At 35.4% G+C, this 27,437-nt stretch overlaps 1 protein-coding gene across 15 annotated transcripts in view; it reads right to left on the bottom strand.

Moving 5' to 3' along the window:
• Btbd10 (BTB domain containing 10) overlaps positions 1–27,437 on the bottom strand; it is a 59,013-nt gene that overhangs the window by 19,369 nt on the left and 12,207 nt on the right. For 8 of the 15 annotated variants that reach the window (XM_087908549.1, XM_048460599.3, XM_048460593.3 and 5 more), the window contains one exon: positions 284–480. In XM_087908549.1, the coding sequence (XP_087764675.1) occupies positions 284–437 (154 nt within the window). In that variant the 5' untranslated portion in view covers positions 438–480. Of the gene's footprint in view, positions 1–283; positions 481–14,930; positions 15,247–19,628; positions 19,787–27,437 lie in introns of those variants that run through there. The other 7 variants (XM_085692931.2, XM_048460588.3, XM_048460585.3 and 4 more) reach the window with 2 other exon arrangements.

Genomic DNA, 27,437 nt, shown 5'->3' with positions numbered 1-27,437 from the left:
TAATGAGATATATATTAACTTAAAATTTTCTTTTAAAAGTTTCTATCACAGCTTCAAAGGCTTTTCATGTTATTTTTGTAAGACTGCTCCCAAACTGAAGTCACCTTTATGCTTGATTTAATAAGCTATCTTTTTTAATAAGAATAAAACATCAGCTAAAATATAAATAACTGAATTATAACAAAGAAGTGAACCTTGCTCAAGTGTTATGCACAACTGAAAATCAACCCAACTGTAAAAAGGCGGATGACGAGAAATGGTAGGGTAAGATGATCTTACGTACCAACATGGTGCTGTCGTGTTGGTGAGGTCACATTTCGAATACAAGGAGTAAGCTGAGACTCTGCTCGCTCATGAGATGAATCTCGTGATCTGTCACTTGACCTTCGTCTATCTCTTGATCGCTCGAGTCCCCCACTAGCACCATGCAGACTCATTTTAGTGTGGTCAACTCCTCCCTTAGCAACACGTGAGGCAGTGCTGATAGGTTAGAAAAGAAAATTAACATAAAAGCAAAAAAAAAAGAGAGAGCACAAAGTTCTTTCAATGAAAACATGATTAACATATGACTGACATTTTAAGTACAAAAATCAAATGTTACTTTTTGATTCTGAAATCTGATTTACTAATGTGAACCTAGGTTTGACAAATTGTGAAGCAATGTGTTTATAAAAACCATAATCAAATTCAAAGTTTTATAGATAAGAAAATTTAAAACCCAAAAAAGGTTAACTGACTTGTTTTGTACAGAGTCCTGCTATAGAGATCCAGCCTCTCCTACCGCCCAGTACTGGTATTATAAGCATTTGCTACCTACCATGTATGGCATGAACTGACTTCTAAAAATAGGCTTAATAACAAGAAGTATACAGATATTTAAATTTCTTGTAAGGGGATCTTAGAAGGAGAGCACCATATTCTAAAACACTAATAAAAAAAAATAAACAGGTTTGGGCAAAATACTTGTTCCTACCAAGCAAGTCTCCAAGCAAACAAGATGAACTCATTTTTAGAACTTCTTCAAATTTATTACTATTTTAATTTTTAAAAAGTACTCTACTTTCTGATTGTAGAAATTCAGAGATTAAAAACGTTTACATGTTACATAGACTAAATTTTACTGAGAAGTAACTGAGAACATCATCATTTAGCTAAAATAGTCTAGTAAGAGAATTCACTCTGGGTATCATTAAATATGTACACTACAGGCATAATAATGTGTTAAATGATAATTTAGCTAAGATCCAGTATTAACGTCTGTTCTTATCTGTTTAAATGCCATAAAATGAAGCTCTCTAGAGCTTACCTGTGTAGTAATAATACATTAATAATACATACATTGAGAAATGTAAATAGGCCATGTTATCCAGCTTCCAAACGTAAAATAGGCACACCACAAATATTTTCTAACTAGTAAATGAGTGACGGGCAAATGCTTTCAAATCTCAAAATAAGAAGGCACTGCTAAAGTTAGGGGGCTGACAAGACGGTTTAGTGAGTAAGGGCACTCACTCGCTGCCAAGCCTGACAACTGAGTTTAAATTCAGGAACCTACATGGTGGGAGAAGAGAATCATGCCCCGCAAGCTGTTCTCTCACCTCCACATGTGAGCCCCACAAAAATACTACATAAATAAGTAGATAAGTGTAATTTAAAAATTTAGATTAGAGTTAGTCACTAATTCCCAAAAATATGCAAAATTTTAATAATTAAATGAAAACAAAAAATTAACAATAAAAATACAATGCAGGTATAGAAAAGGCAATGGGAGTAATCACAGTCAGACTCAAGACCATTTAGAAATGTAGCATTTGGAAATGTTTATATGACAGTCACAGTTTAAAGAAATAGTATAACATATTTTAGAAGTAGAAGGAACTCTTGATTTTACAGCAATAAAAGAGTTAGACCCAAACTTTCCTTTAATAGTTACATAATATTTTGAGTTATATAATATTCTGGAAACAGGCCCCTATAGGTTCTAAGATTCTATATGTCCTAAGATTCTATCTACTTTCTACAGTTGATACTAGGAGTAAACCAACAGAAAGGGTAGAAAAGCACTGATCACAATGCACCTCTTAAATGCAAGTTGCTAGTTGTTTAGTTACAACAGATGAGGACAGAAAAGTTCAAACTCCCAAGTTTGCTCAGTCATACAACACTAGCCACGGTGGGGGTGATACTGTAAGCTGAGTCTTGATTCATGTTAATGTTCCCCTCTGCATTACAGTGTTTTCTTTTTACCAAAACCACACTGGTTAAAGTGTAATCTTACAATTCCAAAGGCAGATTTAAATCCTTTACTGACTCAAGGTCACCTTTTTTGTTAGTTTATTAACTATACTGCTCTAGTTTGGTTTTTTTGTTTGTTTGTTTGTGGTTTGTTTCACTAAGGAAATCAGTCACCACCCTGTTATAACAGAGATGGTAGGCACAGAAGATAAGGCAGACTTAGTTACTCCACGGAATATAAAATCAGTCTGTTAGCATTTGCAACCATGTTTCTCATAAGCCTTAAGAAGAAAAAAACTTTCCATTCTCATGTTCCTTCTAGAAAAAAAGGGAACAGTTATATTCTTAGAACATAACCGCTTTCTTCAAATAGAACCAAGAAATTCTACTACTGGAACAGGAATTTTAGAATTCCTGGCTGACTTCTGAAGTAGAAAAAAAGGAGTCTATATTAATAGAAGGATCACATATGGGGGTGGTGAAGCCCCCAAAACCTCTATTATTCTCACTGGTAAATTTTAATCATTTTGTACTACAAGAAAGCAAATTTCCTAAATGTGATCTAGTAATTTCATAGACTGTCCAATCACAACTATGGCTAAGCAAATACAGGTTAAATATTCAGTATGAATAAGGGCCAAGCAGACTAATTAATTAAAACGGTCTTTTTATAAGACATCATTTTTAGCTTAAAAAAATTATGCACTGCTAAATGTTCTAAGGAAATACTGCCTTAATTTCTAAACTCCTTAGGTTCTAAGTAAATGCAAATGGCGTCATCACATTTCTTTATATGTCAAATAGCATGCACCTTGAATCAGCCTTCAGAAATCAGGTGTTACAGAAAACAAATTATGTTCTCCTCTATTTGATTAAATAATATTAGATCACCAAAACACTCTAAAGACAAAGCAGTATATGCAGAATAAACAAGGACAAGCAACTTCACAGTGACAGCTCTGCTCTGGGCTGCATTTAAAAGAATGTGCACTGTGTCACCTGAGACAGGTAAGAAAGAAAGTAGCTCATTCCCAGTACCTGCCTCTAGCAGGACTGCAGTTATTACCCTGTTCAACCAGCTTCACAAAAGAGTATAAGAAGCAAGATAAGCAAAGCTTGTGTGTGGTGTTGGCCAAATTCAAGTATGACCTCCTGAATGGAATCCCCAAATTAAGAAGTGAAAAGAGAAAATGTGGAATAAACAACATTTCTCCCAAATTTGATGAAAATTACAAAGTCACAGATATGCACAGTAAGTTGCTTCGGTGGTTTGGAAAATGAACCCCAAAGGGAATGGCACTACTAGGAGGTATAGTTTTGTTGGAGTAGGTGAGGCCTTATTGGAGGAAATATGCCACTGTGGGAGTGGGCTCTGAGGTCTCATATATGCTCAAGCTATGCCCAGAAAACAGTTCACTACCTGTTGTCTGTGGATCAAGATATAGAACTCACAGCTCCTGCTCCATTACCGTGTCTGCCTGCATACCACCATGCTTCAGGGCATGATAATAATGGACTAAACCTCTGAAACTGTAAGCACCACAATTAAATGCTTTTCTTAGTAAGAGTTGCTGTGGTCATGGTGTCTACTCATAGCAAAAGAAACCCTAACTACAACAGTTGCCTATATACTTTCAAGAAAAATGCAACACCAAATAATAGGTGGTCTAGAACAAAACTATCTTTCAAAAACAAATTTAAGACAAAAAAGAAAATTGATCATGAGTCTATCTATCCAAAAGATAAAAGGAAACAATTCTGGTAGAAGAAAAAATAATTCCAGATAACAATATAGAGCTACACAAGGAATGAGGGACCCTGAAAAGAGTAACTAACTGCAAGGGAAAATTATTATTTTTCTTACTGTTTTGTTCTCTTAAAAAATTAGCTTAAACAATAACTGCAACAATATGACATGAGTGAGTGCAATAAAACAAAATTTGGGATTGGAGAGACGACAGCACACTCTTGAGACTTCATACTATAAGAAGCGACACAGTGTTGAAAGGTGTATTAAAGATAGTGTACTGGAAGAGCTAAAGTAACCATTCACTCAAGACAGAATTTTGGTTAAAATGTCAAAAACTGAAATAAAATGAACACACACACACACACAATTATTTGGGGCTAAACAATGGCTCAGTGGGTAACAGTATTTTGCTGTATAAGCATGAGGATCTAAATTTAGATCCCCAGCATCCATGTAAAAGGCAAACACAGCAATGTGTCTGCAACCTCAGGGATGGGAGGAGGGGTAGTTCTCAAAGCTCCTGACCAATCAGGTTCAGTGCCAAGATCTTATTTCAAAAAACAAGGCAGAGAGTGATAGGAAGAGGGCCAACATCAATCTCAAGCCTCTACATTCCTGTGTGTGCAAACACACACAAAATTCACACAAATATACACGCCAGTTGATCCAAAAGACAAGAAAAAATCAGGAAGATGTGAGGAAAAATGGAATAAATGGAAAATAATAGTAAGACAACAGACTTATATACAAATTATCTAGGCCACTTAAATGCAAATGATCTACAACACAAGAGATTATTTGATGGGATACAAAAACCAAACCTATCCCACCTACAAGAAACACACATTAAATATGAAGGTACAGAGAGATTAAATATAAAAGGATGAAGAAACACACTAGGCTATCATCAGTACAATGACAGACAACGGTGGTCACTGTAATAGCAAAGCAGAGCTCAAAGACTAAGTTCTTTCATAAGAAAAGGGAATAAATTCATTAAAAACACATAACTACTCAAATGTTTTTCTGCCTCAAATTATATAAATCAAAAACTGATAAAATGAGAATAGATAGCCCCACAATTACTAGAGATTCTAACACCCTTATATTATTTTTATATTTACTTACTTCATTACTTATGTATTATGGTCATAAGAATTGAACGCAGAGACTCATGTCTAAGTGCACACTTCATATCTAACCTATACTCTCAGGTCTACTGAAATACTTAGAAGAGGAAGCAGACGGAAATCCATTAATGTGATTTTAATAACACTATCAACTGATTTGACCTAACTTAGAGAACACATTACAGAATAATAGCAGGAAAATCATACTTTTGTGTGCACACAAACATTTATAATAACAAACCATATTCTAGGCAATAAATCAAATCTCAATAAACTTAAAAGAACTTACTAATACAAAGTATTTCCTGACTACAACAGAATTAAATTAAAATTGAAAAAATTTAGAAAATAAAGATTCAGAAATTAAATAAACATCTTTATTTTAAAAGGAGTGAAAAGAGAAATTTTAAAATTCCAAACACAAAGACACTAAAAGTCACCCAACATGTCAAAAATCTGTGCCATGGCATGATAGCATGGCAGTACTCTAAGGCCAAATTTAACACTGACTCCTGAAGCAGAAAGAACAGTCTAAGAAAATGACCTTAGTTTATATCTCAAGAAATCAAAAAATTGAATCCAAAGAAAAGTAGAAAAAAACTAACAGAGCAGAGTGAAAACAGTTAAATTAGAAAACAGAAGAACAAGCAAGAAAACCAATGGAAGCAAAGCTTAGAGGATCAGTAAAGTTGAGACGCCTCTACCACAGTCACTTAGGAAGAAGACTGAGGAACCAGGCATAAATGGCTACAGTCAGCAATGGAGTGTTCAAAGTCTACTGAAATTCAAAGAACAGCTAGTAATAATAATGATGATGATAATAGTGATAATAACAGTCATTCCAAAAAATTACAAACCTACCACAGTTCACTCAAGAATGCAGATTTGCTGAATGGCTCCATATAGATTAGAGAAATTGGATATATAATTTAAAACATTCCTTCAAAAAAACCCTCCAGTTCCAGATGAACATTTCAAACAGAAATAATATCAACCCTATGTAACTCTCCCATAAAACTGAAAAGACAGAATTTCCCAACTCATTCTATGAGGTCAGCATTATTCCAGTAAAACCAAAATGAATCTCAAGAAAACTATAAACAGACAAATATTCTAAGTGTTTTAGATAGTTATAGCAATACGTGAAAATATAATAATTCCACCAATTAAATGCAATTTATCTAAAAACCCAGAACTGGTTAAATAGCCTTATTAATTATTGAGGAAAATAACATGTGTCTCAATATATAAAGAAAATACATTTGGAAAGATGCAAATCTACTCTTGATTTAAATATAAAATACAAACCAAACCAAAACCTTAGCACTTCATCAAGCAGATAAAGAATACCTATAAAATATTCAAGTATATTCAAAATACTCTGCCTAGGAAGAGAGAAACAAAGTCAAGCGCCTCTTATGCTCAATATGTTGCTAAAATGCTGTAGTCTGGATCTCAGTGTCTCCCAGGGGTCCACATGTTGAAGGCTTGGGTCACTGGCCTGTGTACTATAGATATCTGCTGGGGGGTTGCTAATTTAAGAAAGTATTGAGGGATACTGGGGATATGCCCTTGAAAGAGAATTTGGGAGCCTGATCCTTCCTTCTCTTTTTAGTTCTCTGGCATCATGTGTAAGTAGTCTCTCTCTCACTGTGCGCTACGGAAACATGCTATGCTGCCACAGATCCAACACAACAGGGCCAGGGAGTATGCACTGGACCTCTGAAACTGTGAGTCAAGAAGACATGGTCTCTTTAGAAACTGATTATCTCATGTAAAAAGCATTCAGAATGGGAAAGTGGTAATCCATCTTTATCCTCAAGACCACGTGATCATCTATAGTAGATCTTTCTCAAATGCTATCACAGCCAAATGAGCTGAGCACAGGTGCAAAATACTAGATCTCTATTTTAAAAATCAAGTCTATTCCTATATACCAAAAAAAAGCATTCTTAAATTGAAAATTTTAGAAAGCAATTTATAATAATATTCAAAACATGGCATACTCCCATGAATCAGAAAACTTAATACTGTTACAGTATTACTTCTTTGTATGCTGACCTCATGGATACAAACAATTCCAATTAAAATACCACACAGTGTTTTGTTTTTTAATTTTATATGTATGGGTATTTTGCCTGCATGGATGTCTATGTACCATATGCATGCCTGGTGCCCCTGGAGGTCAGAGGAGATTGGATCCCTTGGAACTGGAGTTACAGATGGTTAAGAGCAGCCATGTGGGTGCTGGGAACTGAACTCAGGTCCTGTGGAAGAGCAGCCAGTGTTCTTAACCACTGAATCATTGCTCCAGTCCCATTAAGCCCAGTAGCTATTTCAAAAGAGACAAACTATTTTGAAATTTGTAAGGAGGGAAAAGGAGGTCGAGCTCAATGGCATGCCTGTTTGGCATGCATAAGGTTCTGGACTTGATCCTGAGTGCAAACAGGAAATGCAAAGTGACTAGAATGATTTAAATCACTAATAAAAAAAGGAGAGTTATAGGACTGACAACTTGACTCCAAGACTTATTTTAAAAAACCACAGTGGGGGGCTGGAGAGATGGCTCAGCAGTTAAGAGCATTGACTGCTCTTCCAAAGGTTCTGAGTTCAATTCCCAGCAACCTCATGGTGGCTCACAACCCTTTGTAATGAGATCTGGTGCCCTCTCCTGGCCTGCAGGCATACATGCAGACAGAATACTGAGAATACTGTATACTAAATAAATAAATAAATAAATAGGCAGGCTCACACTTAATACAATGTAGTATCAGCATCATGACAGACAAGCAAAATAATCAGCAAGAAAAGGACCTACATACATTTATATAGACAATTTCAACAGCATTCGAAAGTAATAAAGGAAGAAAGTGTTATTTTATCAAATGGTACTGGAACAGATAAGCAATGGACATTTGACTTCTAGAACTGGAAAGAGCAACAGGATTCTGGTCTGATCAGTAGCTCACATTATACACAAGAGTTAACGCAAAATGGATCACATACATAAACATAAAACTTTAGAAATAAAAAGCAAAATCTGTATAAGAATGAAGAATTAATTGACCATTAAAATTAAAAATTTTGCTTTTCAAAAATCACCATTAAAGAACAAAAAGGCACTGATGAGAGAAAATAATTCTCAGTTCTAAAAGACTTATACATATATTAAACTTCCAAAATAACAGAAAAAATACAAATACAGATAAAATGAAGTACATAAAATTATACTTCACTAACAGATTCAAAACAATGCCCATCAAAATTACAGCAAAATTCTTCAAAGACCTTGAAAGAACGGTACTCAACTTCATATGGAAAAGCAAAAAACCCAGGATAGTCAAAACAATCCCGTACAATAAAAGAACTTCTGGAGCCATCACAATCCCTGACTTCACACTTTACTACAGAGCTACAGTACTGAAAACAGCCTGGTATTGGCATAAGAACAGACAGGAGAACCAATGGAACAAAATGGAAGACCTGGATATCAATCCACACATCTTCAAACACCTGATTTTTGACAAAAATAAAAAAATATCAAATGTAAAAAAAGAAAGCATATTTAACAAGAGGTGCTAGCATAACTGGATATCAATATGTAGAAGAATGAAAATAGACCCATATCTATCACCATGCACAAAACTTAAGTCCAAATGGATCAAATACCTCAACATAAAGTCAGCCACACTGAACCTTATAGAAGAAAAAGTGGGAAATACACCTGAACGCATTGGAACAGGGAACCACTTCCTAAATATAACACCAGCAGCACAGACACCGAGAGAAACAATAAATGGGATCTCCTGAAACCGAAAAGCTTCTATAAAGCAAAGGACACGGTCAGGAAGACAAAACGACAGCCTACAGAATGGGAAAAGATCTTCACTAACCCCACATCAGACAGAGGTCTGATCTCCAAAATATACAAAGAACTCAAGAAATTGGTCACCAAAAGAACACATAATCCAATTTTTTTTAAAAAAAAAAAAATGGAGTACAGACCTAAACAGAGAACTCTCAACAGAGGAATCTAAAATGGCTGAAAGACACTTAAGGAAAAGTTCAACATCCTTAGTCATCAGAGAAATGCAAATCAAAACAACTCTGAGATTCCATCTTATACCTGTAAGAATGGTCAAGATCAAAAACACTGATGACGACTTATGCTGGAGAGGTTGTGGGGGAAAGGGAACACTTCTGCATTGCTGACAGGAATGCAAGCTGGTACAACCCCTTTGAATGTCAGTGTGGTGATTTCTCAGAAAAGTAGGAAACAACCTTCCTCGAAGACCCAGTAATACCACTTTTGGGTATATATCCAAAGGATGCTCAATTATGTCACAAGGACATGTGCTCAACTATGGTCATAGCAGCTTTGTTTGTCATAGTCAGAACCTGGAAACAACCTAAATGCCCCTCGACCTAAGAATGGATAAGGAAAATGTGGTACATTTACACAATGGAGTACTATACAGCAGAAAAAATGACATCTTGAATTTTGCAGGAAAATGGATGGAGTGAGAAAACATTTTGAGTGAGGTAACCCAGACACAGAAAAACAATTATCACATATACTCATTCATAGGTGGTTTTTAAACATAAAGCAAAGAAAACCAGCCTACAAACCACAATCCCAGAGAACTTAGACAACAATGCGGACACTAAGAGAGACTCAAATAGATTTAATCTACATGGGAAGTAGAAAAAGACAAGATCTCCTGAGTAAATTGGGAGCATGGGGACCTTGGGGGAGGATTGAAGGGGGAAGGGAGAGGCAGGGAGGGGAGCAGAGAAAAATGTATAGCTCAATAAACAGCAATAAAAAATTTAACTTGCATATACAGATATTTTTCTAAGTTTTATATAAAACCACTCAAAATTGGAAACTACTGAATGTCCGTGAGCAGGAAGGCAAACTTTTGTGGTATATTCCTACAGATGATAAGATTCATTAAACATATTGTGGTATATTCCTACATATGATAAGATTCATTAAACATAAATATTTTTCACAAGTTTTACAACTCATAGAAGGAATAAATCTCAAAACAACTATGCCAACTCAATGAGGCAGACACAACAAAATATATAAAATTCTAGGAAATACAGGCAATGGGTAGAGTCAGAAGACAGCTTGGTGGATGCACGAACAAAAAGGGCAGCAACTGAGAAAAGGGCACTCAGGAAGCTTTCGGGTGTAAAAATACATCATTACACTCATGGTGGTTGAGGTTTTATTGGTGTATAAAATATAAAAATTTATCAAACTGTACACCAAAATTGGCTTTTTCGCCACACAACATGCTTGAGACTACCATACCAGGAAACCAGTGCTGCTTATTTCTTTATGCAATACTAATTTATTAGTTAATTATAAATGGCTCAGTTTTGTATAAACAAAACCATAAATTCCTACAACAGAACTGTCATATAAAAGTAATGCATAATGTTTTAAAAGTCTAACTCTAGCCGGGTGGTGGTGGCGCACGCCTTTAATCCCAGCATTCGGGAGGCAGAGGCAGGCAGATCTCTGTGAGTTTGAGGCCAGCCTGATCTACAAGAGCTAGTTCCAGGATAGGCTCCAAAGCTACAGAGAAATCCTGTGTCAAAAAAGCCAAAAAATTAAAAAATCCAACTCTAAACACTGCTTTGAGGTTTATGACACTAACCACAACGTTATGCCAGGGTACAGTCACACTATGGGCTATCACTCTTAAATAAAAAAGTATAATAAACTACTAATAAGCCTAACTTTATGAACGAATCTCAAGCGCATTATTAGTTTATCTGATTGTACTTAGTTAATGGCTCAAAATGAAAATGATGGAGAAACAACTCACGGCTTGACAAAGGTAGAGTTGGTAGATTTTTCAGTGATGATGTCACAGTTCTGTATACTCATAGTGGTGGTAGGGAAATCACATATTAAAGCGTAGTAATGAACTCTTACAATTCAGAATTGTCTTGGTAATTTTTCTACTGTCATGTCAAACACCATAAACAAGGCAGCTTATGATAGAAAGCATTTAACTGGAGCTCAGGGTTTAAAAGGGTTAGAGTCTGTGACCATCATGGTGGGAGAACATGTCAGCCAGCATGCACTCATGGTGCTGAAGCAGTAGTTGATAGCTGACACTGATCCAGGCAGAAAGAAAGAGAGAGAAACTAACTGGGGATGGCGTGGGCTTTTGAAATCTCAAGGCCCGCCCAGTGACACACCTTCAATGAGGCCACACTTCCTAATCTTTCCCTAACAATCCCATCAACTGCAGAACACATATTTAATTATGAGCGTATGGGGGCCATTCTCATTCAGACCACCACAAAAAAAATAACAATTTTTAAAAGATTACATCAGAGAAAGAAGATATCTATAATACCCTCAAAAGAGAAAAAAAAATGGGAAAAGAAAAAGAAGTCAGTATTCATGTGGTATGCAGGTTCCTAAGAAAGGAGAGGGAACAGAACTAAGACAGCAGAACTTCAGAAGCCTCTGACATAATAGCATTCATGTCAGAAAACTGTTAAGACGAAAAACAGTATCTACAGTGTGACTGGTACTCACTGATAGATGGTAACCTGGCACAAGTACACAATGGTCATTATTACTCTGAGGAGTTATCTTACTTAATTTTAAATGTCTGTCTTTGTTAGATTTCTAACTAAGAAATGTGATATGATTTTAAAAAAACCAACATGATCAACGCATAGAGAGAAGAATTTATTTGGCCTATACATTCTGATCACAGTTCATTACTAAGGAAGTCAGGGCAGGAACTTAAGGCCAGAAAAATATTGGAAGACAGGAACCAAAACAGAAGCCAGGATGAAATGCTGCTTACTGTCTGGCTCCCCGTGGCTTGTTCAGCCTGCCTTCCCTATGCAACCCATGCTACAGTGAGCTGGGTCCTCCCACATCAATCACTGATCAAAAAATGCCTCACAGACTTGCCTACCAGCTATAATAGAGGTAATTCCTCAACTGAGGTTCCTTTTCCCGGGCAACTATAGCCTGTGTCACGTTGACAAAAACAAGCAAATGAATAAACTAACAAAATCATACCTTGGTATCTTAATAACGTTTGTGAAGTCTAGCTGAAATCTCCGTATATATCTAATAATCTAATTCCTTTATCCACTAGTTGTCTGAAATCAGAGTTAATTAAGTCCAAGGTCTGAGATATGACACAAACCTCAATTTCAGGAGTTCATGCTGCTAGCCTCGAGTAAGCCTGACGCAAACCAAGCTTAATTTCTTTCCTGTTTTTTTGTTTTGTTTCGTTTTGTTTTGTTTGTTTGTTTGAGACAGGATTTCTCTATGTAGCCCTAACTGTCCTGGAAGCTTGGTAGACCAGGCTGGTGTAAAATTCACAGAGATCTGCCTGCCTCTGCCTCCCGAGAGCTGGAATTAATGGCATGCGAAACCACGCCTGGCTTAATTTCTTTATCAAACTGAAATTTTTCAAGTATCTGAAAGTATTTATTATAAGAGTCCTTAATAACTGAGAAAGGTAGGGAGAGAATGGGGGGGGGGCGACAGTAGCAGCCATCCTACATTGTTGTTTTGTGTCAAGTATTAACAGCCACCCTCAGGATCCTCTCATGCACAACACTAAAACCACACAGTGGTGTCTAACAGACCTTACAAATATCCTTGGAATTCCTTACATTTAGTCCCCTTACCTACCTTACATTCAAGGGTAGTCTACAAAAAAAAAAAAAGGTTCAAACATATTCTAAGGGCACACAGCATGCTAACTGCAACTGCATTTCACATTCTCATCTGGCCTTCTTTTAGTTAGTTAGTCCTTCGTTTCTGTTCCAAAATGTTGTGTCTGCTTCAAAACCAGGCACAGACTCTTTCAGCAGTCCTTATGCTCTTATAAATCTTCAAAGATCACAAGAATTACTACTTAAGTGGAAGACGTTGACTGACGGTAGCTCCCTCCTTGGATCATCTGCACATTCTCTTGAGTCTCCTTATACTCAAGGCTCTGTGTCATTAACAAGCTTGTTCTCGTGTTTGTTATTGGTGTTTCTAGTGTTCTTCCTCTCTAAGAAGCTTCTAAACCGAGCAGAGGTCCCTCCTTCACTGTCACACACTACCACTGCACTTCCCTGAACCTACCTTCTTCCACGAAATGTCACAGAACAGACCTTTCTGGACAGTGCTCCCATTCTCTAGTGTCTCATCTCATTTGAACCCCAATTTTCCTGATTTTTATATGGCCTTTAAAATATTACTTTACAACTATTTGCTTCATTTAAAACACTGTGCATATCTTTAATGAACTCAAGGTGAAATTAGATCAAGAATCTTTTTATTGTTAGAAAAAAATAAAATAAAAATTACATTTTTACTTAACTCCTTAAAACAGTCCTCCTTTTTGAAAAATATAAAATGAAACCATGTTAATAATTTCTCTGGTCAAATTTCAGAAGAACTACAATTAATTAAATGGCAAAGTATATATAAAACACTGTGTAACACAACTATGCTATAGATGATCATGACAGAATGTTCATAATTTTTAGAATGTATCTTATATAACAGAACATTTAATAGTATCTGGAAGTCATTTAAAATATACATGTATGATATATATTCATATTTGGTTAAAGATGCAATGTCTAATGTTATTTTCTTTTACTAGAAAAGTAACATTTCTTCTATATGCTTTTCAGTGCTATCAAATTGATGTAATCAATATGTATCACTTTCATAATAGGACAAGAATTATTACCAGAAAAGAACAAGCAGAACCAGAGAAAAATATTCCACAAAGTGTAAGGTAAGAAGATTCAGCTTGAAGTTCTCCTTTTATAATTTTATTGTGGTAACAAGCTTATAAAAAATCATTTTTAGGCCCAAGACCACCAATATAAAATTTTTATATATGCATATATATCACATATATAATCAATAAAAATATATAATATATAGCAATATATACATGCACACACATATATAGACAGATATAACTGAATGATCATACTTTTAGAGACTAGGCAGGGGAATAATAATGGATACTGAAATAAGGCAAAGATGTTATAATTATTTACATTAGAATAAAGTAATTTTAATATACCAAATATACCAAAAATCCCTACAAAATAACTGGTAATAAAGTCAGAGGAAATTTTATTAACATGTTAAATTGTGCTAAAATTCCCTAATCAAGTAAGCATTGTCATCTGTAAAGATTTAAAATATCACACCACGAGCAATTATCCTGGTTTACAATTTTTTTTCAGGTTTAACATTAAATTACATTAACACAAAGATCGTGCCTGGCAATTCTTTCTCAGTAGCAGCATTTAGATCTTCTGCTTGCATCCTGTAGACTAGACAGTCGTCCAGACACAGGGCCTCCCCATTCAAACAAATTCAGTCTTGTAAAAAAAAATTACTACATATAAACAGTTCCATTCATCTCTAATTCATTCCAAAGAAAAAAATCTCAACTCCATCTTCAGATAATTATTTAATCTTTTATCTTGAATTTTATTTCCAATGGATCAAATTGCTTCAAAATTTGTTTCCTTAGTTAAGTTTTGCATTCATAAAATACTAAATATAATGCATTCTTAGGTTACATGAAATAACAAAGCACTAAACCTATGAAAACAATAACATACTCCATTTATTTTAAATGTGCCATTAAATTCAAATCAGAAGCATGGTCTTTTACATTTAGAAATGTAAATGCCTATTATGAAACAAAGGCTAACATTTCTCTCTCTACCTCTCTTATATTCATTCTTGTACATAGTTATAATCCAGAGATAGCATGTAAAAAATGAATACACACCTTCCTTTAGTATATGCCAGGGTAGACACACAAAAACAAGAGAAAAAATTTAAAATCAGAGTGTAAAGGGACTCTGCTTTTTCAAACAATGCAGCATTGAAAGCCAGGTCAGCATCCTTGGGCATTACTAGGAAACTTTAGTTCATCTGGTATTTCCATCATCCTCAAGATTCTTCTGAACAATCAGAAAATCTTCCAGTCTCCTCCTACCTCACCTGGCCACAGACTTCCTTCAGCTTTCTCCTCTCTACTGTGTAATCCTGCTGTTGCAGCTATTTAAGCTTTAAATGTTCAGAGAATCAACCCCCTCTAAATATTAATTCAGCTCATTTTCTCACAGACACTGACTCAGCCGTGGGTTGTGCAGCACTGACGTTTCTAACCAAACAGCATCGTGTGAGCAGTGATCATCCCACTTCTCCATTCCTGAACAGTGATTGGCTATTGTAATTGATAGGCAGGTGGAAGAAAACGCAGGAGCGGAGGGCTTAGAGATATGTAGATATGTTGCCAAATGCCATCTGTAAAGCTAATTCTAGCTCTGACGGCTTGCCAGGTTTTAGAACTAGGATACAGATAACTCCATTCCTTCCAGTATCAGTGTATCCGTTGTAGACAGCGAGCTCTTTAAAGCCACAAGGAAAATTCCTGCAGCTTAAGAAGCCACCCACAACTATGCTGTAAAGAAGCAAACTTTCCTATTCTAACTATTCTAAAGGGGAATGGAAAAAGCATGTTTTACATGTAGTCTTCAAAAAAAAAAAAAAGGAGCATGTGTGCTTCTGTGTGGAAATGAAACCTTGTGAAGTCTGATATTGGATGTATGCATTTATCTTTAGAAACCTGAGCAGATCGCAGAGAGCAGATTTTACATAGTCATATTCTATCAAATTCAAAAGCCTTTAGTGTGATTTTTTAGTCAGACATTTTAACATTTTACAAAAGAGGTGTTAGTTTTCTTTTTCTAAAATAGTAAAAAAAAAAAAGTCCTCTAATTTGTAATTTAAAGAAAAGTTATCACATTTCAGGCCAAGTATGCTTCAACTGAAATCACTGTTATCAACTTCAACAAGCTAGAAAGTTCCTCTACATACATATTACCTATACTAGCTACATATCATATATGTATGTAACACAGAAGCAAAGCTCACTGGTTTTAACCTAATTTATTTGTATACAAATTCTAGGTTCATCATAGAAAATCTACATTCAAAAAACAGAGGGAATTAGAATTATTTATATATATATGCATGCAATAAAAAGCTGGTGAAAATAAGGGTTCATGGACTTGAAGAAAATTGGGGAGAGATTTGTGGGAGGGTTTGAAGGCAGGAAAGGAAAAGGAGAAATGTTTTAATTAAATGATAATTTGATAATCTCAAAAATAAAAAATTGTATTACGTAGAAATCATAATTCCTATACCAAGTCCTTAATTGTTAACAAAAGTCAGTACACATAGAAGGCAACTACTATTATTTTTATAAATCCACACTTATTTGATCATAGAGAGTAAAAAAAGTGGGGGGGGGCATTAAAGTAAAAATACTAAAAACATAAGGTTATTTAAAAGTACACATAAAATAGCACATTTAAAAAAAATAACCTTTACATTATCTACTAAAATTAAATGAAGAAAATTATTTACTATTTACAAAATCCATTTTAGTATTTATAAATTGCCAGTCTTGCTTAAGGCAACAGCAGATCTAAATTAAAAACTGTATTTCCTTATTCTCAGTCTCCCTGATCTAGAGATAATGATATCATTTATAAGCAGATACCTACTGGAAACTCTCCTAAACATTCTCATTCCCCTTTGTCTAGAATGTAAAGATAATGGTTAGCGCTACACATTCATCTTGTGAACCTGAGGGGAAAGTCAAACAAATTAGAGGACTTTGACCCTGATATTCTTAAGCAACTATGATGCATCAGGTACCTCAAGTACCAAAACTATCATCACCACTACCACCACCACCACCAAAAACCCTTAGAAAGGGGAGGGGGTTATTCAAATGTCAAAATACTTGAGAGTGAAAAGGGGGTAGGGAGTGGTGGTGAACAGGAGGAAATAGAGTCTAAAAGTATCAGACATGAATTAGTAACCAGTCTGGGTGATAGGAAATGAGTTCATTATACCTGGTCTATCTGTAACAATACATTATTTAAAATTTAAAAAGAAAATGGATGAGAATAATGTCTATAAATTAGAGCTTTGATAGTCTTGGGCAAGACTATTAACCTCATTTTTTTCAGCTACCTAATGGAGACAGTGATACTATCCAAAGCTGTGCCCTCAGATCCGGGCAAGGTAATCTCCTGAAGGTCCTGACAGATATACCCATCCTTTACTCTAATGCTGTAAGCGCCTCAGGACTAGCTCATCTTATTTTCCTCTAACTCAAGCTGACAATGACCCTTTCTCTGAACTTCATTTACAAGTCAGTGTGATGATTTATGTGTCCTACAATTTTCTAATTAGCCTATATATGGATCCAAGTACTCCACAGCAGTGTCCACAAGCACCCTGGCACCCTTTGAGTGCCCTCCTGAACTGAGGGCAGGTTTTTCTCTTTTGTTGTTGTTAAACAGCCCTTTTTTTCTGTCTTAGTGTTTTAAGTGAAATTCCTAAAATACAAGATGAGCAATTTCTAAAAGTAAGCTGTTTTAATTTGGGCTTAATATAAATGAGTCTTAATATAAATCTACTCAAAAGGTTTCCCATAATATTAAAAAAATTATTTATGTGTATGCATGTATGTCTGTATAAGTTTATGTTATGCACATGCAGGTGCCCTAGAGGCCTCAAGCCACAGGGATCCCCTGGAGCTGAAACTGAAGGCAGTTCTAAGCTGCCAAATGTAGGTGCTGAGATTGAACTTTGGTCTTCTCTCTAGTCCCCATTAACTTTTTTTTTTTTTAATTTGAGACAGGGTTCCAAGTAGCCCTGTTGACCTTGAACTTCTGATCCTCCAACTTCACCCACCAAACGCTAGAGCTTAAGCATGCACTACCACACCTAGCTTAAAGGAAATTTAAACCAATTTCTTCTTCTTCCGCTTTCTCCTCCTACCCCTCAAAATGAGTCTCAGTTTGTAGCCCTGAATGGTCTTGAAGTTATAGAGTTCTGCCTGCTGCTGCTTCCTAAGTGCTGCCAATACACTGTCCTGCCTTAATATTTTTTATTTCACTTTAATATCTTATATTCAAACAACCCTATATACTATTATTTCTTACCCAAAACAGCATCAAAAAGCTGCTAACAAAATTCTTAGTAGCAAAGTACTTTGTTAGCATGTACAAAGTTCTATGCTCAATCCCCAGCATCACAAAAAGTTTAAAACACAGCCATTCAAGATATAGAAATAGAGGTTACTGAAATGAAAACATAACTACTATAAAATTTTCCCTCTGAATGCATGAACCTTTCTAAAAACAAACGATGACATTTGTACCTTTATCACATCTTCATTAAATAATGCACTACTGAACACCAGCAGAAACATATCAAGAATTAAAAAGCATAACACAAAATTCACTTGAAATAGACACATGCACTATGATACACACAACTATAGACCCATACAATGATAAAACTCATATATCATTAAAGTCTCCAAAATAAGGACAAGATAATTATCTAGGAAATAAATGAGAGTCCTACTTGAAGGATATATACACAGAGAATAAAACAAACCAAAAAATATTTACACTGTGTAGCACGTACTTGCAAATTAATGAAATCAATATCAACTTAAGACAACACATGAAAGTCTACAATATATGTAAGTATCTTGTCAGGTAAGAAGTTAGGAAGTACTTAATCACTCATATTTTCTAAACACATAGTTTAAGGTATTCAAAACAGTTTTTAATATTACAAAAAAGAATTTGAAAGTTTTGGTATTATTATTTCAAGAAAATTTATATTTGTTGTCAATAATCAGAAGAAATTTTTATTTGAGTAAGCTAATTTATTTCAGTAATATCCTCCACATAATATTCAGAAAGCAAAATTCTCAATGAAAACACCCTTACATACCCATGTAATGTGGTATTCATGAACTGTCAGTTAATGTCTTATATTATCAGATTGCAAAGTATTCTAAATGAAGCTCTTATTTTATCACACAGTATAAAATCAAAGTTAAAAAATAACATAAACATGAGCATGAACTTTTGAGATCAATTTCATTTCACGCATCAAACTCAAAATGAGCCAGCAGAGTCGATCTGAAAAGATGGAAAGATGAATGTTCCCATTCCATCAGTGTGCCCATAGAATACATTTGCACACTTAAAGATGTCCTGAGTACTGACACAAACATACAAACTGTCGATTGAAATCTGCACACATAATATATTTAAAGAAGAAACAACCTTCTGTTACAGTGTCAAGTACATAAGAACTAACCTAACTTGCCAGAATTTCAAACTGATCAAATTATAATACCTAATTATGTAGTCGACTAAGCTGTTAACATAATCTAGAGGCAAAAGTATTCAAAGAAACACAAATACTAAAAAAATTAAAAGAAACGTTTCTCTAAAAGCTTTTTCAGGAGAAACATGCACAGTGCTTTATAAACAAGGCCACATCCTGACATGGTTTGCCACAATCAATGATGCAATGGTTTTAATCATCAGATTGAATAGCACTTTGATATGGGAAATATATATACATATATTCTACCTACCTTGAATGTTTATAAAGTTTACGAGGTCTACTATGCAATTTCCGATCCCAATTCTCTGGATCGCTGGAGTTACTGTCATAGGGATGAGGCCGTCCTGCCATCCCACTTCAAGTTTCCTCACACTACTGCTCTGAAAGCACACATGTAGCACCCATAACCTACATAAAAGAGTAGTGTTGACCTTTAAGTCTATTCCATGCAGAATAAAACAGCCACAGAATGTTATATACTTGAAATTATTATGACATACTTGTAAAGTGCTAAGTAGATCATCAAATGCTAAACATAAAATGTCACAAATCAGATTAAAATAAACCCTGGAAGTCTTTTAAAGGTACTTTCCACTTGATACATCTGCTCAATTTGCTACCCTTGTGTGTCAGTTTAATATAGTACTTACATAAGTACCCTTAAATGATTATTAAAGTATTTCATGTTTCCAAACATCAATCAATCAGTACCCCTAAAGGAAAAACAATCCATAGAATGATTATTTTACATAAATTTTCACTTGGAATATTTCTTAATTGCCAAAAGTTAAGATGCTTTAAAAAGGCATCTTTTTGTTTCTTCTCTATCAGGGATTAAATTTAGGATCTCATGGAGGCTATTCTAATGTTCTACCTCTAAGCTACATTTTCCAGTGGCACAAGGCATTTTAAGACCAAATAATACTGTTAGTTTTTCCTTAATTGATGCTAAATAGAAAGTTAATTTTTGCTGACAAATGTTTGTATAAAGCTTTCCTAATGTTTCCCTACAGTGCAATTACTACAAAGTGCTTTATCAATGAATCCTATCAATATTTTCTCCATATATACGAGGTTTATGGCTACTAAATCTATCAAAGTTACAAAGAAACTCAATAGTTTTACATAATACCTTAACTAAGTATTTTAAAAGTGTATTAAATATCTAATCTTCCCTTATAATCCCATATATAGAACAGAAAATAACCTCAGAATTTTGGCAATTTTGCAGTTTACAATGTTGATCAGCAGTCAGATTTAAAAAACAGTAATAATGCCGGGGGAGGGGAAAAGGGCGCACACCTTTAATCCCAGCACTCAGGAGGCAGAGGCAGGCAGATCTCTGAGAGTTCAAGTCCAGCCTGGTCTACAACAGCTAGTTCCAGGACATGCTTCAAAGTTACAGAGAAACCCTGTCTCAAAAAATAAAACAAAAAACAAAAAACAAAACAAAAAGAAACAGTAATAATTTAGTATATAAAATAGTCCCGATCTTGAAAATCACACATTCATTTGACAACAGATCAAATTTTGCTTACAGGGATTGTGAACATACACTACTACCACCACCATCAAAATAATTAATTGATAAACAAATGTATACAACTTTGCTCAAATTGTCTAGCAAAATTATGTAAATCTGACTAGAACCAGGTTCTCTGACACTGGCTCTAGCATTCTTTCAACGCTCATTTCTAACTGAATTCGATGGAGTGAAATGAGGAGTTGTTCACAAAAGTCAAACAGGACCAGTAAGATGGCTCCTAGGTAAAAGCACTTGTGCAAAGCAAAGTCTTACAGTCTGAGTGGGAGAACCGACTCCAGAAGACTGTCCTCTGACTTCCACATGCGTGGGGTAGCATGGGAGTGAGTACACATACATACACACACACACACACACACACACACACACACACACACACACACACACACAATACTACTATACTGTGAGACAATGGTCTTGTACCCTGTAAAGATTTGTCACTTGTATTGGTTTAATAAAATGCTGATTGGCCAGAAACCTCTGCCAACACTACTGCCAAAAATAATGGTAATTTTTTAAAGTTAAAGATAAACATCAAAATTGGGGAAAGAACTTCTTGAGCTGTATATGGCCTCATCATCTTGATTTCTCATATCTGTTGGGGTCATCTTTATTCATCAAGTTAAAAAAAATCTAAAGTCACTTTCCCCTATCAAGTCTGCTTCAAAAATTTCTTTTGATTCCTTCTTTCCCGCTTTATCCATAAAGCTTCTGTAAACCAACCTTATCATCTATCAGTAAGCTTTTTGGCATATTTGCTTCAATGAAATTAAAAAAAAAAAAGCTGTTAAAGGCTTTCCATTTCCCCTACCTAAATTGCTTAGCTTAAAAAGTTCCTTCAAAAATTGGCATTTGAGTTCCAAACATCCATTCAGATCACAGTAGGCAATCTGAAGCATACTACTGTTGGATCTTCAAAAGCAATTACTGGAGCACTGCAAAGCGTTTTGAGAGAATACACAAACAACAGAAATAGTCCATGTTGCAAATAACTTAGAAATAGTCTATTGCAGAGGCTGGGCCTGTTCATCAGGTCTGCAACTGTTTGGAAAAGTTTGGATGGTGTGGCCTTGGAGGAGGTGTGTCACCAAAGGCAGGCTTCAAGGTTTCAAAAAGACTTACATCATTTCTAAAGATAGCTTTTAGTCAAGATATAGCTCTGAGCTACTCCTGACACTATGAGGCCTTTGTCTCACCACCAAGGACTGTAACCATCTGAAATAGTAAGCCCAATTAAATGCATCCCTTTATAAGTTGCCTTGGTCATTGTGTTTTATTACAGCAATAGAAAAGTAAGATGATGTAAAAATCACAAAGAGTTGAAAAGGTTCTAAAAAACATTTATAGTTTCCTTTTGATTAACCCACTTTAAATATCCTTAAGGAGTGTAATATAAATCCATAAATTAACTGACAAGGGACTGAACAGTCATTTTTTTAAAGATCAAGAACTGTAGGATTTTGAGGGACTTGAATACTACACATATAGTCATGACACACACGCATACACACACACACACAAATTTAGAACAAATGAAAATCTTAGGAACAAAAAGGAATTTTGTCTAAATGTAGCCAAGTAAACTTCTCTACAGAAAACAACAACTTAAACCTGAATAGATTATTTTTAAATGCCTGGAGAAACGCTCAGTGGTTAAGAGCACTGGTTAGATTTCCGGCACCAATATGTCACCAATGGATCACAAGCATCTGTAACTCAGTTCCAGAGGATCCATGTCCTTTTCTGACCTCTGTGACACTAGGCACCCAAGTGGTATATAGACATATATGCACGCGAAACATCCATACACATAAATTTTTTTAAAAAATTAAAGCCTATTTAAAACACTAGAAAATCTCAAAAGCAAATCACAGTGAAAGAAAAGGAATAGACCCTGAGTTCATTTCCAAGCTTTTGCTCAGTGTCTTCTATCTTACTTTAAATAAGGTGAAGAGAACCAGGAAGCCATGCAGCTCAACACGAAAAAGGAAACCTCAACACTGCCAAGTACAAATAGAGACTTAAAACAGAGATACCAAAAGTGGAGGTAAAGACCTAATATTTGAGCAAAAATTTTGCTCAGATCATTGACTGATTACCAAATTATACAAGCAAGGGACAGAAGCCCTGGAGAACCCCAATAACCTGGTGATAAAACACAGACCACAGAGAATCTTCAGTAGGTAGATCTACCACCAAAACTTGCATGACAGAAGATCTAGGATTTGATGTTTCTTAACTCAGTGTATTCCTTAATCATATACAACACATGCAGCAGAAAACTGAAACCTTTATGGTTAGGATGTCAAAAGAACAAAGAACACTATTAAACAGGCTGGAAACAAAAGGGGTATATTCTTCACTTACCCCACAAAAAAGGACACAGAAAAGGTGAATTTAAAAATCTGACTATTTTGCCTAAGTTCTTTGCTAACATCAAATAGCAATAGATGCAGGAAGAAATTCCTCCCACCCCCGACCCCAGAAATGAAGCCAATGAGTAAAAAGCTTGAAAAGGGAAGATCTGATCAGAGATGCTATACAGTGCAGGGGAAATAAGTCTGTTTGAGTTCAGGAAAACAGCCCTTAATGAACAAACAGCAACTCTCATGATAACACTGCAACAGTCAAGTGTCAACTAAAAATTGTGGCATGTGAAGAAACAAGACAGTAAAAGGGATCTGATAAAAACTGACTCCATGTCGACCCAGATGTTGGGTTAGTAAACTTCAAAGTACTCTTTATAAATATATCCGAACAAAGGCCCATAGATCCAAAGACCTGAAAGAAGAAAACAGTCTTGATGAGTAACAAAAAGGAATCTCCGTAGAGATATGACAAGCATCAAAAACAAAAAACAAAAACAAAACAAATCAAAAAACCCTGAAATTCAGCTTGAGCTAGAAGAACACTAAGATGAGAAATAAGACACAGCAGCAGATGGTGAAGAGAAATGAGCAGAGCCACAGAGAGCGGAGCACATCTAACAACACACACAACACATCAAGTATTGGAGCCACTACTGAAACACAACATCATGAATTATTAAAAACTTTAGAGAAGTCAGAGAAGTCAGATTTAATAAAATGTCTGGAAATATCAAGTAGAAAAATAAGAGGAAAACTTATTTTTCTTTGGATCCCTTCTTATGTTATTTGAATTTTCTAAATATGGTTTTTATCGTGATAAACTAACAAAATAGTTAAATTAACAAAATAGCAAATTAGCAAAATAGTTAAAGTATTTGGAAGTGGCTTTGTCATAGAAATTTCCTTTAATAATAGAATTTTTCTTCTTTAATAATTGCTTAAGTATAGTTTTGTTGATTATGTACACATGATTAACACATATAGACTAGCAAAATGTTTCTACCATGTGTTCCTCATTGTCCTTGAGGACAAGGACAAAGTTTAATTCATATTTATATCCCCACAGTTTAGTACAGCTTAGTGTAACCTGAATATAAGCATTTACAAAATGTTCTAATTAACTAATTAAGATGAAAGACACTGACAGGCATGTAATATGACCCACTAAAGCAGAGGAAATGCAAAGCCTAAATATTTTATAAGAAGCCTTTATAGTGGCTCATCTTAAAAGAGAATTATCATACAACTGTACCTACAGTTCAGTCATGGAAAAGAGTACTAGTGAGAAAAACTATAATCCAATTTCTAATTACAATACCTGCTCAATAAATATCAAGAAAATAGAAGTAGAGCTTTGACTGTAGCTCATACTTTCTGGGTTCTATCTTCAGAGCATGCACGCACACACACACACACACACACACACACACACACATATACACTTGGACAGGAAAGGATGGAAGGAAAGAGAGCTGTAGGGAGGAGTAAACATAAATCCCCTGAAAAATATTACTAAAGATATAAATTGAGTACTAGGTTTCCCTGATATCACTCAAGCACTTTACCAACTGAGTTATTTCCCCACACCCAAAGTATTACTTCATAGATTTTGTATTAAAATTACTTTGTTCACTTATCTCTCACTCTCTGGCTCTTTTCCTCCTGTGTCCCCTCTCCATTCATTCTCTCTCCTTCCCTTCCCCCTTCCTCTCCCTTTATTTTGCTTTTTTCTTGGCAGGCACTCTCTCCTGGCCTCCACTGGTACCAGGCACACATTCACTGTACTTACAAACATGCAGGCAAAACACTTATGCAAAAAACAATTTTAAAAAAATAAAAATGTTTTTTTAAAAAAATTAGAAAAATTAATAAAGGGGGGAAATGATAGTATCTCTTTTCTTTTTTGGGTCTGTTTTTTAAGGCAGTGTCTCATGGAATAGCCCTGGCTGTCCTGTAACTCATTACCATCTAAGAATAGGCTGGCATTAAACTCACAAAGATCCTCCTGCCTCTGCATCCCAAGTGATGATATTCAAGGTATGTGCCACCACACTTGGCTCAAAAAGTGTCTATTTCAACTGAAGAAATTTATTTGGCTTATCTAGACAAAGTATCACTATATAATCTAGGCTAGCTTTAAACTTACTATGTAGCTCAAGCTAGCCTCTCTCAGTGATTTGCTTGCCTCGGTCTCTTGTGTACTCAGAGTTCAGACTTCTGCCACCATACCTAGATAAAGTGGACTTTTTAACTTAGTCTTAAAAGTAACTTAAATAGCCACATGTGCCTGTGTTATATAGCCATTTCCTTGGAGTTTGCCACGACCATCATGTTCAGGAAGCTGAGCATGTGATGATACCCAGAAAGGCTGATAGCTATTGCACAGAAGCAAAATATTCCAAGTTATTTTTCCTCTCTTAATTTTAAACAAAGTAAAATTTGCCCTGGAACAAAATACTTGGTAACAGAAAAAACACTCTCTAGATATCTTTATAACTTAGGAATATGATCAGTGTTCCATTTGAAGAAAAAAATTATATTCAAAGACCTTTAAATTAAGACTGATTTCAGTAACTTGCTTTAGCATCTATTACACTGTCAATTAAAGCTGGGATCTGAATCTCTACAGTCAAATTTGGAGGGATTTTCCCCACTATACTATATCATCTCTCAGATTTAATACACAACACATCAGAAGTCAAACCCAGAAAATAAAAAGTGGCATTTCAAAACGCTAAGAGATAAAAAGATGACAGATAAGATTCTAAAACAGAACAAAGAACTTTCTTTCCCAATATTATCTTATTTTCCCCAAACTCCAGAAAGCAAAAAAGTTCAAAGTGGAACATAAAAACAGAGTCAAGGAGAAATAATATATGAATACCGACTTTCAGAATAAACACCAAACCCACTAAGCTTCACATTTAAATTAACAAACGAAGAAAAACCTCTGAGCCTTGGGAGCTAGAGAGATGGTTCAGTGTTTAAAAGCACTTACTATACAATCATGAGGACCAGAGTTTAGATCCCAGCACCCACATAAACCATCCAACAAACAACAGTAACTCCAGCTCATAAAAATGAGGTTCTTTTCTAGCCTCCATGTGCACACAGACATGTGTGCATACACTCAGAGACACAAGCATACAGACACACATAAATAAAATCAACAACAATCTTTTTTAAAAAAGAATTCTAGTGTAAGAAACAAGAATGTACAGTCAGGGGCTGGAGAGATGGCTCATCAGTTAAGAGCACTTGCTGCTTTTCCAGAGGATCCAGGTTCAATTTCCAGCACCCACATGGCAGATCACAATTTTCTGTAACTCCAGTTCCAGGGGATCTGACACTCTCACACATGCAGGCAAAACACCAATGCACTTAAAAATGCAAATAAATAAATGTGCAGTTACTTGCCATATGCTAACGTTTTTGGCAAAAACTTGAAGGCATCGGCGCCTGGAACCAAGGCTACAGACTAGTTCCCAAGAAGCATCAGATTAGATTAAAAAAAAAAAAAAGGTTCTAAGAGTTAGTCTTAAACACGCAGTTTGTAGTTTTCACTGGAAGGTGGTGGCGCAGGCCTTTAATCTCAGCACTGAGGCAAAGGCAGGCAGATCTCTAAAGTTTAAGGCCAGCCCGGTCTACAGAACAAATTCCAAGACAGTCAGGGCTACACAAAGAAACCCTGCCTTGAAAACCCAAACCCAATACAAATATTAGTTCTAATGTCTCTTTCCTGCTGCATGATAAACATTTTCACACACCTCGTAAAATAGTACATGGAACCCACCGGAGTGGCAGTGGAATAAAACACTCAGCAAACTGTCAATCTGTTTTGTAGGCTCTGTCTTCCTAACTCTAGGTATTATTTACTATGTTAATCAGCTAAGAGGGTCTTGATCCGTGTGTACTTCAGTTTTCCCTTCCCAATTTTTAGAGCATTAATTATTTTGAAATACTTTTTAAATATTATGGTTTGACAGTTCTGCTAGTCTCTAATAAACTAAATATAATTCTCTCTTGAAGGTGAAACTAGTAATTTGGGAGAACATAATAAAAAGAAATGAAGATGTCCTACAGTAACTAGAAGTTACAGGTTTCTATAAGCAGCTGTCCCATGGCTTAGGGATGCAGCTCAGGAACA

The sequence above is a fragment of the Myodes glareolus genome, chromosome 7 (assembly GCF_982192425.1).
Source record: "Myodes glareolus chromosome 7, mMyoGla1.1, whole genome shotgun sequence".
Lineage (NCBI taxonomy): Eukaryota > Metazoa > Chordata > Mammalia > Rodentia > Cricetidae > Myodes > Myodes glareolus.
Note: the sequence above shows the minus strand (reverse complement) of the source record. Positions and strands in the feature narration are given on the sequence as shown.